Here is a 14351-nt window from a genome sequence, read left to right on the forward strand (position 1 = left end):
AACCAATGTGAATGATACCTTTGGACTATAATCCTTGATGAAGGAATGCCATAAGGCCAAACATATTCTAATAACAATAAAATACGAGTTCTGAAGATTTCATCTGGTGTTTAATTGACTTTGTGCCCCGTGACTTCTTGGTTACTCCACGTCCATGAGGTTCCTGCCTGTTCCTCCACATTAATGAACCTCCACTTCCAAGTGCCTGAGCTAGTCAGGAAGTCGGAGGCCTTCATTAACCAACTCCATTCTGGTTATTTTTGAGTAAGCTAGGTTCAAACATAATATTTGAGTATTTCTTATTCTGTCTGGTTATCAAAATGACGCGCTTTATCCGCACAGAACCTACCGGGTCCATGAAAGAGAGGGAATAATTTGAAAAAGAGCTAACCACAGAATATAATATTATCTGATCTACAAAATATGGGTTTATAGATCGGATCCTGTTAAGCCATGATTATAGAGTACATAATATGGAATGTATTTCAGGTAGTTACCCAATTTTATCATACATAGACAATTCTTTAATTACACATGCTCCTGTTTTAAATTTAAAAGAATTTTGTTATTATCTTTGTAGTCCCGTTTTTTACTAAATCACCGTATTACTGTATATTATTTATAAAATTATTAATCTCTGAGTTTCTTATCAATTACACACATTCATATAAAATTGAATGAAAGGGTGAAATAAAATATTTTATACTCCAAAAACTTTTTTTTTCTTCATAATAAAAATTACATTATAATTTATGTATACATGATATTTACAAGAGTGTCAAAAGATTAATTACATAAAAATATATATTTTGTTTAAATAATTATAATAGGTATGTGGTATTCAGTTTATTGAAATTTCATTATATTATTATGTCAGCAAATTTCTTATAATATATTAATTATGCAAATGACAACACAATATCCTTGGATGGCTTTCTGTGGTAAATCAGATTATATGTTTTTAAATTTTAGCAAAATGTTTGGAAATTTCGAAGAAACTAAAATTTTAAGACATTCCTAATTTACTACAGAAAACCAACCTTACAAATAGCTACCCTGAGATTGATGATTTTAGACTTGTCAACATATTCACTCCGTACGCAAATACATATAATCATCACTTAAAATATTTAAATAAACATAAAAATAGGGATACACATAAGTAATAAATCTTTTTAATGGTTAACTAAGTAAATTAGCTTTAATTTAAATTAAGCTTCTAACATTTGTAAATGCGTGCTAAGCTGTTGTATTTTGTAAACCAGATTGCCGATTTATTGTTTTGAACAAAAAAAAAAGGTTTCTATTATCCCAAAACAAAAAAGCGGACTTCCCATTTCTTCCCTACACATAAAATTATCATACCATGTTGTTTCATTTTTGATCGGGATTTAAAATAAAAAAATTCTAGCTATGGGGTAGATTATGATATTTAAAAGTAAATGACGGTTCAAAAATTTGCCAGTGGTGATTTTGACATATTTGATAATTTTGAAAGAAGGGGTCATTCTTGAAATTCACTTGTTAAGTCAGATCCAAGACTGAATGTGCTAGAAATAACAGACACTCGCGGAGCCAATTGGTCGACAGTGCAAAGACAACTACCTACATGAAATCGGAAAAGTATCTAGGCAAATCAGCAGAAAATGTGCCATACTATAGCATGTAGTAAAAACAACCAAGAAAAATCAAAGCAATACTGGAAAGTAAAATGGAAGAACTTGACATTGAATATACATAATTCTTTTACTTTTGATCAGCCATCATCAGATTATCATTTTTTTCGAAACGTCAGTGATACTCTACTCAATTCACCTACAATCATATTATTTTTCTACACAGCCACCACATTTTTGTAAGGGATTTAAAATTTGCAAAAGAGATGGTAAAAGTTCATGAATAATGTGGTGAATATGTAAATGATTAATGAGCAATAAAAAAAATACTCAGCATATAAATTTTATAAATAATGAATTACTTATTGATATGAAGGTTTTCATTTTATTACATAGATACCAAAAATAAGCTCAATAAAGGACAATAATATCAATGGAATTTACCATAATAAGACAAAAATAAAGATTTTTTTAAATTATAATAAACACAAATAAAATAAATACCTTATTATTACTTACATCCAATGAGACGTATTTGTATCATTCCAAATAAAATGCATATCGATTGTTGTCAATTATTTACATGGCATTTCAAATTCTCACTAATCATATTATTTAGGACAGTGAAGCTTATATTTCAATAATTACATGTCAGTTTATATTTTTAAAGCTTTTGATTATTTCTTAATAAATTATAAAATTGATTTTAAATTTATTCATTATGTAAATAATGCTCTATTGGATTCACCCTAGCTACCAAGGGAAACCAGAGATTGTCAACATTGTTAAAAGATGCGGAAAGACAATGTGCGAAACATTAAATAGTGAATGACATACTGGGCGCATACAAACTCAAGGTGACTGCAACTCGACAACTTTATCCATTCGTGTAGTTTGCATTCACAAAACGCATCGTTGGTGTAAGCGCAATTCCGAGAATTAAGTATTTTTGAAAAATTTCAGGAGGGACAAAAAACCTCATGTGAGTACGCGCTTATATGTATTTGTATCAAATATTGATTTTCTGCTGTATGATTCATATGTAGTTTTTTTCACGGTAGATACGTAGTACTGATTTAAGTCGACAACGAGATAAAAATAATTTTACATTCTCATATATTGTGTATATTCAGAATTAACAAGAAGACTATTGGTTGATTCTGAAATTTTAACACTCCAATGTGTCTTGTCACATTTGTTTTACAGAATGTGACAGAATAATGTATTTTTTTTAAGTTACACCAATTACATGTAATTTAATGCACTGACATACACAGGATCATTGTCAATGGAAAAAAAAACATTATCACTTGCAACTAAATTACTAAATTAAAATGCGTTCGGCAGGATTGTCACTTGAGTCTATAGTTGCCGCCGCCTGTCAAAACGCACCAAAGTCATAACAACCGGTGCGTGTTGCTTTCGGTTATAGTTCCTGTAGTTGTAACTGCCAGTGACTGACGAGCGTAATACCATCTTTTTTATATATGATGTTGAGAAATATTCTACCAACAATTGAAATTGCATCGGTACATACATCTAATTAACGGATAAACAAAAATTGAGATTGTCTCGGATAGCTGTGCAAGGGACTTAGAATGTTACAACCAGCGTAACTAGCACAATATGGAATTTAAATGCATACACCATTCTCAAGAACATTACATTACACGTTGGGTGTCCCAACTTTTTTGAACATAAGAATTATATTACATTTTGATTGCAATATATTTGGATGTGGGTAATGTCTCGCATAATGTGTTTACTTGTGATTAAGTATACATCTCTGGTGAATATCTGAGACTCCCTTTCATTATAGTTAAATTAAATTAAATCACAATATTAAATTGCTTTCAAATTAATTGAAATCATGCATATTTTTATGACACTTTTAGCTCCATGTCATTGTAAGTGTAAACACGATTTTCCGGGCACATAATATAAATAATATGTAGACCAATTTTATTTATGTCTAGTCGCAGTGTGTCATAAGAAATAACCTCTACCTTTGGACGAGAGCATAGACATCAGAATGTTATGTCAGCTTAGACAATGTGTAAAGGTCGTTTTAAATGGGTAATTAAATTACAAATTACAAGTGAAACACAATAAAAATGAATGTCAAAGTACTCATGGATTTTACTGTAATAATTAATAATAAAAAATGTCATCTATTAATTAATATACATAATTGAAGTGTATTCTTGACGTTTACTTATAAAGTGTAATTGTATGTTTTCAACAATAAGTATAGCGATGGCCTAATGTTAATATCCCGTAAGTGACTTTACAAATTGTGCAGGAAGCTAAAAAAAACTAAATATTTATTATCCCGTATCTGACTGTTAATCCTTTCTACGCCGCAATTAGTTAATTGATAGTAATTAACATAAGAATTGGTATAATTAGGGCGTCCAAAGACGCTTTGGGCACTTAACCGGTTAATAGTTCACACAAATGTAACTACATAGCATGACAATAACCCGTAACGTAAAAAGTGGTAAAGCAAAGCACATAACGCCTAATATAATGATAACATCCAATAAAATGTGACACATAAATAAAGATAAACATACAAATTTGTTATATTACTGTTTTACCTTTTAAATAATTCGAAAGAGACATTTTGAAACAGAATTCAACACACGTCATGCAACACGCTTGACAGCTTAGAGGCAAGATACGGGTTATTACAGGTTTATTCATGTTCAGATATGGGAAATTACTAAAATGGCTGTATCATTTTTGTTAAAATAACTACAGATATGGGAATTTCGCAGTCAATGGGCAGTGTTTTTGTTGTTTTTAGTACATCAAAAAGTCATTTTCGTCTTTAAGTCAGATACGGAGTATTGACATTAGACCATCGATAGGCTACTTTTCATGACACCAGAACCAGACATATAAACCAATTCTCATGTACGTATATTACTTGTTTCTGTGCTAAATTATTTTATCAGCAATTTCCCGAACCGGGAGTACATACACATTATTCGTAAATACAAACGTTTATATTATGTACCTACTTGATTTGCTTTGTAATAATTGGTTGGATGTATGTGCATTCACCGTATGTCTATCCAGCACTATATTAATAAAGCATTTTAAGAATTTTCTGAAACGAGTCGCAGATTTTTGAGTCTCTTCTCCATTTTAGCATGGAAGTCTTCATCTTCGTCCGTTTCCTTCTTTTTAACGATCACTTCTTTGTCAGCTTTCTCCGCTCTGGCCTTGTCAACTCTTTCCTTCTCTGTCTTCTCTTTTTCATTAGTTTTATCTAAAACAAAATCAAAAAAACAAGACATTAGTAAATCTTATTTAATGAATATACCACTAAGAATTCGGAAGAACAAAGCTTTATTCCCGTAATTGTGTCAATTGACATCTTGAGGGGGTCAGAAAATATACCCAGTAATGATAATATTTTTGAGACATTTAATATATCACATAAGAAATGTCGACATATCATTTTAGAAATCTTTCAAACCGTTACTTGTCGAAAGTAACAGTTTCTTGGTATTCAGAATTAACTTAATTTATTGTGATGACATCCCTCCCCACCTACTCTGTATATTATGTTTTATCTGGCAACACAGGTAGAATATATTATAATTGTTATCTGTATGTGGTATTTTATTATTCTCTTCTAATCAGGTTGTGAAACCATCTATTATTACAGTAAAGCCCTGTTGATTCGACTGGACGAAAATCAAAAAAGAATTCGAATTACGAAATATGTGGCAAAAAACAGTAAAACTTGAGATTAATATCAGTGGTGGGTATTATAGTTTATCCATCAAATTAGTGGAAATTGCTATAAATAGATTTTATAAATTTTAACAAATATTTTGATTTACAGTGAATTTCGAATTAACTGTATTCATATAAACAGGGTTTTACTATACAATCTGGGTCACGGCTCAAAGATGTAAAGAAACCCTGATTTATATGTTTTACAGCTAGCTACAATACCATCAATTTAAAGAAAAGAAGAACAAGTTCTAAGTTCTCAATGCCAATATCTAGATAAATAACAAACCTTCAATGCTGGTGTTCATTCCACCTTGCCCTGAATCACCCTTGTTGGCGTCTTCTGCCATCAATTCCCGGAGCTCTGCTTCCAGATCCATAGAGTCTGTTATAGAACCCATCACTTGAGAAATCGCCGCTTCTATGTCACTAAATGAGTCCAGAGTCTACAACAAACACAATTTTTAGGTGATCACTACATATTATTTATTATTTCTTTAAGAGCTAAGGGCCAGATGCTTAGTCAAGTAAGCTTAGTAACATTAGACTAGTGACACCACTGAGAAATACACGTGACAGCTCTAAAAATAATGAAGGAATTATAGTAAATTCAGGAAAATATAATGTTACTTAATATTGCAGACGAATAATTGAAATATGTACTATAGTTGGTCGAATTTTGTTTATATTATACTAAACTTGACAGAAATGCCATGTAGTTTTCCCAAGTTTGTCACTATTTAGTGGCGGCAACGCTTCTGTTAGGTAGGCTAATTTAATGACGACATCTCTCTGGCTCCAAGATCTATATTACAATCTTGTAAATACTGAGTGCCCAATTATTACATTTCAAAGATATTCTAATAATTCCTCTAATTCAATCCATTATAAATGTTGATTATTGTCAATGGTGTAAGACAAAATATATCTTTTAAATTAGGCATTCGAATCCCAAGACAGATGATAGCGACAGGCTCCAGTATTGCGCTTGAATGGATGTGTCACACGTCATACGGCTAGCTTAACATGAAAAATGTATTCGGTGCTATTTGTGATTAGTAGAGTAGGATGACTTAGGTAATTAATCCTTAAAGAAGTCACGTATGTTAATTTTTTACCTTATAATATTGATATTACAATATAAATACGAGAATGTAAACAGAACATTTTACAAACCTAATATTTATAAAAATATGTATGTATTCATATAACAAAATCACAATAAATACTAAGATGAGAATTTAAATATAAAATAACACTTCCAACAATAATATTTAAAAAACAAAAAACAATAAATAACAGAGGTATAGGTACGACGTTGAGTTATGACATTCAATGTTTTCGAACTGTCAAAATTAAAAAGGAAATGGGACGACCGCCAGTGACACTAGCGCCTCTACTGGTGAAGCGTGTCACACTCAAAAGCCTCCGCAATTTTAGATGCACTTGTATAAATCGAACCAGGTTCGAATCCTGGGTTTGGCAAGTACACATTATTATTTTTCAATTTCTGTATGAGTTAGAGTATGGACCTAATAGGTTGAGCAAGTGGGTGACATCTATTTCTCGTAAAAACAAATCTGTAAATCTGTAAATAGAAACCTCCATTCTGTGGAGGCCCATATGATCCTATTAAGATCGGACATGGTCGAGGAGATATAAATCGAAGCAAAAATAAAATTTCTCATACGAAATCGATGCAAGGTGTTTGAATAGCTTAAATACCTACCGCTTGTTTCAAAAACTGGACTCCAAGAAATAAGAATATTCACATTTTAATATGTGTAACAGGCAACATCGTTCTGGTCAAACTATTAATGTTTTTAAATATAAGATATGAATTATAATAACATGCAGTACCTCTTTCAGTTCATCCATTGTGTCTAAAACGCTGTCCTCCTCCAGGCCTGTGGTTTTCATTGTATTCTTCAATGCTCCCAGTCCACTCCTGGAAATGAATACAATATTATAATAAACAGACATATTGTCAGTTTATCTTGTAAAAAATGTAAGTCCTATCTTACTCAAATATTATCGAATAACTACCTCTGTGTAAAATTCTTACATCAATAACAGGTGTAATAATTTGAAAAATCAATCCACAAAAACCTCCTAAATTGTGTCCATACAATAGAAAAATTATAAAATGAATCATTATCATTTTAAATACAATTAATTTTTTATTTAATACTGAATTTATACACATTTAAGAATGATGTTCTTCTTGAATATTCATAATTTTTAAATAATACCACAGAAAAAAATTCTAGAACACAGACTGATCTGTCTTTTTAAATGTATCTTATTTGTACTTTGTCAGGTATTGACTGCTAACTATTATTTGCAGGTCGAACTACATAGTTGAGAGTGAGAGATTATCCATGTTTCGCCAGATATCAATGTCTTCAATTCAAATAAAAGAAATTAACAACAATAAAAAAACTGTTGACGCAGCCGCAGCGGCTTTCAAAAGTACATTCAATCAACATGAAAATAATATATACGTTTGAATAAAATAATAATACGCTATAGACTTACTGATAAGCGTTGAGTATTTCAGCATCTGTGTGTGTCTGCGTGACAGTATCTATTAAGGTCTTGATAGACTCCAACCTCGTCTCCGTTTTGTCTAATCTGCTCTCCAATGCTTTCTTTTTCCTCAGACAGCTCATCGCCTACAATCAGTCCATTATATGGTATATTTCTACAGACCAATACCTAATAAATAGACTGTAACAAAACAGAATTTATAACCATGTTTGTAATTTTGAAAATCAGAATTTTAATCAAGGATGTAGAAGAAAACATTCTTCTATAGAGGCAGAGCCTAAATATATTACATAATATGAAAATAAAGCTGAAAGGATTACTATTAGCTGCAAGTCATTTCACATTGAAGATTTATTTGTAGCAAACATCATACCTTTATGGTGAGATTTTTCGTCAAAGCGTTACTGAAATAAAAATGCCCCTTATCCGTGTTTCAAGTGTAAAACTGGAATTTTTTTATAGATTGAACCACTTATTATTATTTAGAATATTTAGATGAACAGTCACAAAAAAACAAATAACGCCACATCATACGTACAGTGTAATAACAAAATGTCAAAACAGGACGCCATCTTGTTTATGCTGCATGGAATATTATTTTTTATACTGCCAGTAACCAACTCAAAGTAACATACAAAACCGAGCAATTTGTTGCAAATACACATAAACAATTATTGATGAAAACTGAATATCGTGAGGAGACTCTTGTAACAGATGCAAAAGACAAATTCATACCATTGACTTATCTCCCTTCACCAGGCAAGCCTTGGCGTTGTCTCTATACTTTATGCAAGCCGCTTCCAGTTCGTCAATTGTGGTCTCCAGATTTCGTTGCGCCCTCTTCAGCTTTGGAAGACATATCTCCGCTTCAGTCAGTGGCTTTACACGGTTGTTTGCGTCTGGGGCTACAGAGGTATAAACTAATTGAGTAAAAAAATAATTTGATAGCGATAAAATTTCTACCGAAACTAGATATTTAGGTGTTCAGTTCTTATTACATATTACGTAATATTGTTGAAAAATAATACTTAGAATCGACAAAAGTATCAGCTAATTAATGTATAGAGCCAGAGTAAACAAGTCTGCTATAGTAAACCTGCGCACATAACGCCATTGAGACGTACACAGGGGGATGAAAGTTCCATACAGCGAACGTGACCACCTAATACTCAGTTTTCAGAATAGATGGTAGCACGGTCACACACGAAGTCGCATGATACAAGGCCATTTCAATGACCAATCAGAGCTCACCCATGGTCCAGCCAATCAACATTCGAGCTTTCGATCAGTCTTTTCAAATTTCATGTCAATTCTACATGATATTTTCAAAACAAAAGCAGTCGTCCAAGTGTCAAGTGTCAGAATAATATTGCTGTTCGGCGTTTTTAAACCATATTGATAAAAAGGTTTTGCAATCCGATAGCTGATAAAATAAGTTAATGGGTAACGCGGCATAAGCGTTGGACTACAAAGCCGTGGGTCCCAGGTTCGAATCCTGGGTCTGGCAAGTACAAAAATTGTTTTTCAATTTGTGTGTGTCAGGGTATGGACCTAATAGGTTGAGCAAGTGGCTGACATCCATTTCTCGTAAAAAAAACAAAAATCTGTCAATACAAACCTCCACTCTGTGGAGGCCCATATGATCCTATCAGGATCGGACATGGTCGAAAAAAAAAAAAAAAAACTTTTATTATATTATGTTTATAGGTATATACAATTGTATGCCCCTTGAAATTTCTTTGCAGTCGTGGTTTCGAAATAATGATAGTACCTTCCTATTGTAATTTTCACGTTTGCAAATCTACCAAGGCAAACATAAAAAATAGGTAGGTATATAAAGAAGATTATGTTTGAGTAAATTACCTACCTACCTATATAAAATGTCTATATTATATTTGCGCATTCGTACAAAAGTGTAAATGGCGACCATTGTCATTTTATATTTTGAGATTGAGTAGATTTTAAAATTATTGTTTCAGAATCTACATCAATATGTTGTTGATGGTCAAGCGATGAAAATTTATAAAGAAATCTTCAAGCTACACAACATATGAAATAATTAATGAAGTCATCAATCTGACAGGAAGTGCTGACAAATAATTTGGGAGTGCGTTACTATTATTATTATTACATAATTATGTCCTCATAAATTTATATTGTTACTCATAATTTGTCAATATGATTATCATTGCAATAAAGTGTACCTATCTGAATTGAAATATCGACTTTTATTCATTTTTGTCACAATTTCGTTTTTATAATTATAAATACTTTTTTGGGTTCGGATCTATGGTTCTGTCATAGCCAAAACTTCCAGTCACGCCAATAGATGGTGCCAATTATAGGGGGCATCTTCTTGTATGGAACATCTGTTATCTATGGACGTACATCAATCTATCTGTCACTTTAACGAGAAATTAAATAAATAGTTTTGAATGTAAGTATCGATTATATACGCAAATACGAAAGGTCGGCAGTATTAAATGGGTCTAATTATATTTTCAATATTGTTGACATCTATAATATCTGACATATACTTTTGTTACATAATATTTTTGGTATACTTTATCACTGCGTGTACATTTACAGTAAAATTCAAAAAACAATATTATAAAGTAACCATTAAATTATTTAAAGTTTACATTAGCTATTAATTTATACTTATTCAATTAATATTCCGAGATTTGCACGCATTTTAATAACATTGGGAAATCAACATTTAAAAAATGGCAACAATTCTGACTGCAGACGCGACATTGTCTCACAATCACGCTACTGTCTCATTCTATTTTGATATAACATGCAGGTCACTTTGGCATTATAGCACCTGTACACGTGCATGGATTTATTTGCACCAATAGTGTGTATTTTAAACTATCACAATAATAATTGTTTACACGTAAAAGTGCTGACCTTCTCTCTAATCTCATTCTTCAAGCGTAAGCGAGACGCGATGATGTCATTGTACTGTACTATTTGACAGGTTCAGACAGGTTCGTAGATAATTGGTAAACGTCAAAATGTTCTGTGCGATGTAGTTCGTATTTCTTCCGGCAGGAATACGTACGAATACACGTTCATCGGCTGCCAGGTAATTAGTACGGCTCCCCATCCGCACGCACACCATCGACCAACCGAATCATTGTTTTGTCTTTACTGTACCTACTTGCTGATGTCTCAAAATATGATCGTTTAAATAAATTCTGTGTTTGTGATACCTATACAATATTAATTTATCTCTATAAATCGTAACTAGCCGGCACAAAATAAGACTAGTGTAGTGAACAGTGGCGGCCGGTGGTCTTCAGAATAGCATTTTCTGGTAGTGCGCAATGGTTTACCTTCTATACCCAGCATTGGAGCATAGGGCAAGCACAAGTTCACGCCACTTCCCTCGGTTCAACGCCAACTCTTGCGCCTCCCGCCATGTCAGACCTGCAGCACGTAGGTCGCTTTTGTAGCACCGCTGCAGGGTGAGGGAGGGCCGGCCATGGCAACGGAACCCTTGAGGCTGTGCCATAAGGGTACGCAGTGTCACACTCTTTGGCGGCATCAGGAACACTTGTCCTAGCCACGTAAAGGTCGTAAAGCGTCTCTCCATGATTACCTTAATCACCGAAGGCTGCCGTGTCAATAAGCTAAGATAATATCTTAGTGTAAAATGACTGAAACGTTGAACTTCTCAGAAGGTAAATTAAATATGTCTTTGTTTATTTATTATATTTCTTAAAAAGAGTTTTTAAACAGTTCAAATGATTTAATATCAATAAAGAAAAATAAATGTCACGGTTTACGACTGTACGCTCTGAGCAAACAATGCTTCAGCCAAATAAATAGCTGCTGATGTGTTTTTTTTGTTTATTGAATGTATTTGAGTGGTTTAGAAATAAATGCGGTAGTTTGTATTTTCGTAAAAGTTTGGCGATTCATTAAATCTTAAATGTGAAATTGTTAAAAATTAACTCGCCAACATTGTTATAAAACAGAAACTGGCGTTTTTGTTTCTAGAGTCCTAATTTCGTGCGCCGATCTAAAAGTGTGTAAAAAATTCTACGAAAAACGTCATTACAGGAACATTCGACCACGGTTTAAGTAGTATATAATGACCTCATTGTAATCCTGTGCAAACTGAAAATCTGTTTGGATCGTAATCGCTTTGCGCACGAACGGAATATTGTTCATAATACTGCTACATGTTCTACTTCGCGAAGTGAGTGATACACGTATGAATAACAATGAAAAGTTGAGCGATGTCTTCAAAGATGCAGGCGGTGCGTAGCACTTGCATGGTATTAGAGGAGCCGCCGCTGGTAGTGAACCTTCTTAATTAATAGTAATAGTACAGGGATACTGAAAAAATTTACTGCCTCAAAATAATGCACTGACATGCCAAGAATGAAATAATTTCATCCTGACTAATAATATTAAATGCAAAAGCCATACCATAAGACAATAAATGGAAAATAAAGAAAAAATCCTAAACAAACCTAATTTATAAAGTGATCCATCGCTGGAAACGGTTGCTAAGTTCTTCGACCTGAGCCAATTCATTGTCAGAAGAAATGCGTCTCCTTCTGCGAAAGGGCGACTCATTGATACAGATTTCTGTAGCTCTTGAGCTGTACCTATTCTGGCGTCATCAGGGACTGCGGACAAGAAAGCCAGAGCTTGGTTCTGAAATCAAATTACGAATAATATCACAGAAAGTTACATTTTAAGGGGGCAGAATATTTATTTTTAAAATGTCGTCATCGACCGGTAGGAGCCCTAGGGTTTGAAAAATAAATTTGAAAACATTTATGAAAAAAACTTAAGGCAGACAAAGCAGCGGCCCTGCACAAATGATTTTCAGAGTCCAAAATCTCGATAAAAACTGGTACATAGCTACTGTCTATAAAATATACTATTATCTGTTAAAATTAATTATTACAATGATTATTATGAAAAAATTTGTAAATCACAGAGAAGCCACTATAGTACTTAGTAATCATCAATTTGGATGAAAATTTTCATCAGCTAAAACATTCATGGTTGAACGACGTGCAATATCATAGAGGAAAAAGCAAGAAGACTAATAAAAATATTTAACGTGTTGTAGGTACATTACCGTTATTTTATTAAGTTATTTTTCTGGGTCCCCCAATGTGATATAAGCCTTTTTTCAAGCATGAATGCCATCCTGAATGTCATTACAGTAATATTTACAATAAACATATTGAAAAGAAGTTTATAATTGCATGGGTCTCACCATCATGACTGTAGCATGTATGTATCTGGTCTCTTTATTGACCTTGGGTGATATGGCAGCCTTGATGACGGAGTTGGCAGCCCAGGATGCAGGCCGGAGCGCCTGTCGGAAGCCCCAGCCTATCCAGCCTTCATTCTGGTACGGGGTGAACGACGACGGAGACACCAGTCGAGAGTCGCTGGAAAACAATTGCATTATTATAGGTTTACACATTTCATATTATTCTACTTTATGCGTCGTCTGCAAAATGAAGGTTAGCTAACATTATTTAAATCATTGCAACATTTAATAGTGACTGTGCTTTTGTAAAATCACTGTTGTTAGACAAGGCCTGAAAAAAAAACGAACCATAAGTTCGAGTGAGAAACTATTCGGCACGTATATTCTCCACAATATGCGTTAGAGGAAAATAGAATTTCTACAGCTGCAAAATCATGTCATGATTAAATTATTATATTATGTTAAACTCTTCAAATTACCCGATCATCTTTTCCATCACCATTTCCAAACAGGCTGGATATTTTCCTTTCCTTTGAAAGGCACTCTTCGCTTCTTCCAGTGAAAATGAGCCCCTATTGTAGCACCATTTCTCAAACATATCGCACCAAAATTTCATTTTCGCATCCCAATCTGTAGGATTTACTGTTTTCAAACGAAATGGGGCGAAAAGGGCTGTCATCCTTACATCGTCGGCCCAACAATCTGGGAAGTCTTCTGATTTAAAACTAGAATTCATCGTTGCTGTCACTAATAAATTTCAAATTGGTTATACAAATTGAAACAATAATTGTATTATTTTAATATGCAATAGTTATAAAAGAGTGACTTTCAAATACAGCATGATATTTACACTTGTTGCGATAAAATTGTACAATAAAAAATTAATATTATGAGTGTTTTTATTTTTAAATGATGATAAACAAAGGACTACGACCCACGAGAAGAGCAATTTTATTTTTCAATAAATAAAAATTGACGTATGAAATAAAATTGCAAGGATACAAAATATATTAAACAAGTATACATTCGCACTATGTTTCAAGCGCTCAACAGTCAATATATTCATAGCTTTAAATATGCGTATAGCCTAAATTAAGCGCAGTCATAAAAGTATTTCTTGAATATTTATAGCTTCATGTCTATTATTATTCAATCAATTTATTGAAAATAAGGTGAAAATTTAAATA

At 32.8% G+C, this 14351-nt stretch overlaps 1 protein-coding gene across 1 annotated transcript; it reads right to left on the minus strand.

The window, feature by feature from the left end:
- Positions 1–2855: 2855 nt before the first annotated feature.
- LOC147066881 (charged multivesicular body protein 7) lies at positions 2856–14125 on the minus strand. Its single transcript, XM_085954326.1, has 8 exons — positions 13644–14125; positions 13165–13342; positions 12404–12590; positions 8652–8821; positions 7905–8041; positions 7227–7314; positions 5656–5812; positions 2856–4893 (listed from the first exon to the last, which is right to left on the minus strand). Exons 1-8 carry the CDS (start codon positions 13898–13900, stop codon positions 4721–4723), a joined length of 1347 nt encoding a protein of 448 aa, XP_085810452.1. The 5' UTR covers positions 13901–14125; the 3' UTR covers positions 2856–4720.
- Between the last annotated feature and the right edge of the window lie 226 nt (positions 14126–14351).

The sequence above is a fragment of the Rhyacophila brunnea genome, unplaced genomic scaffold, assembly GCF_057557595.1.
Source record: "Rhyacophila brunnea isolate RB1 unplaced genomic scaffold, BYU_Rbru_1.0 scaffold_4, whole genome shotgun sequence".
Classification (NCBI taxonomy): domain Eukaryota; kingdom Metazoa; phylum Arthropoda; class Insecta; order Trichoptera; family Rhyacophilidae; genus Rhyacophila; species Rhyacophila brunnea.

Excerpts from the sequence above, each read along its gene's own strand:
- LOC147066881 (XM_085954326.1), bottom strand. The coding sequence starts at position 13,900 with ATGAATTCTAGTTTTAAATCAGAAGACTTCCCAGATTGTTGGGCCGAC. Across the intron at positions 12,591-13,164 it reads TACATGCTACAGTCATGATG|AACCAAGCTCTGGCTTTCTT; the intron begins GTGAGACCCATG and ends ATTTGATTTCAG. Across the intron at positions 4,894-5,655 it reads AATGAACACCAGCATTGAAG|ATAAAACTAATGAAAAAGAG; the intron begins GTTTGTTATTTA and ends ATTTTGTTTTAG.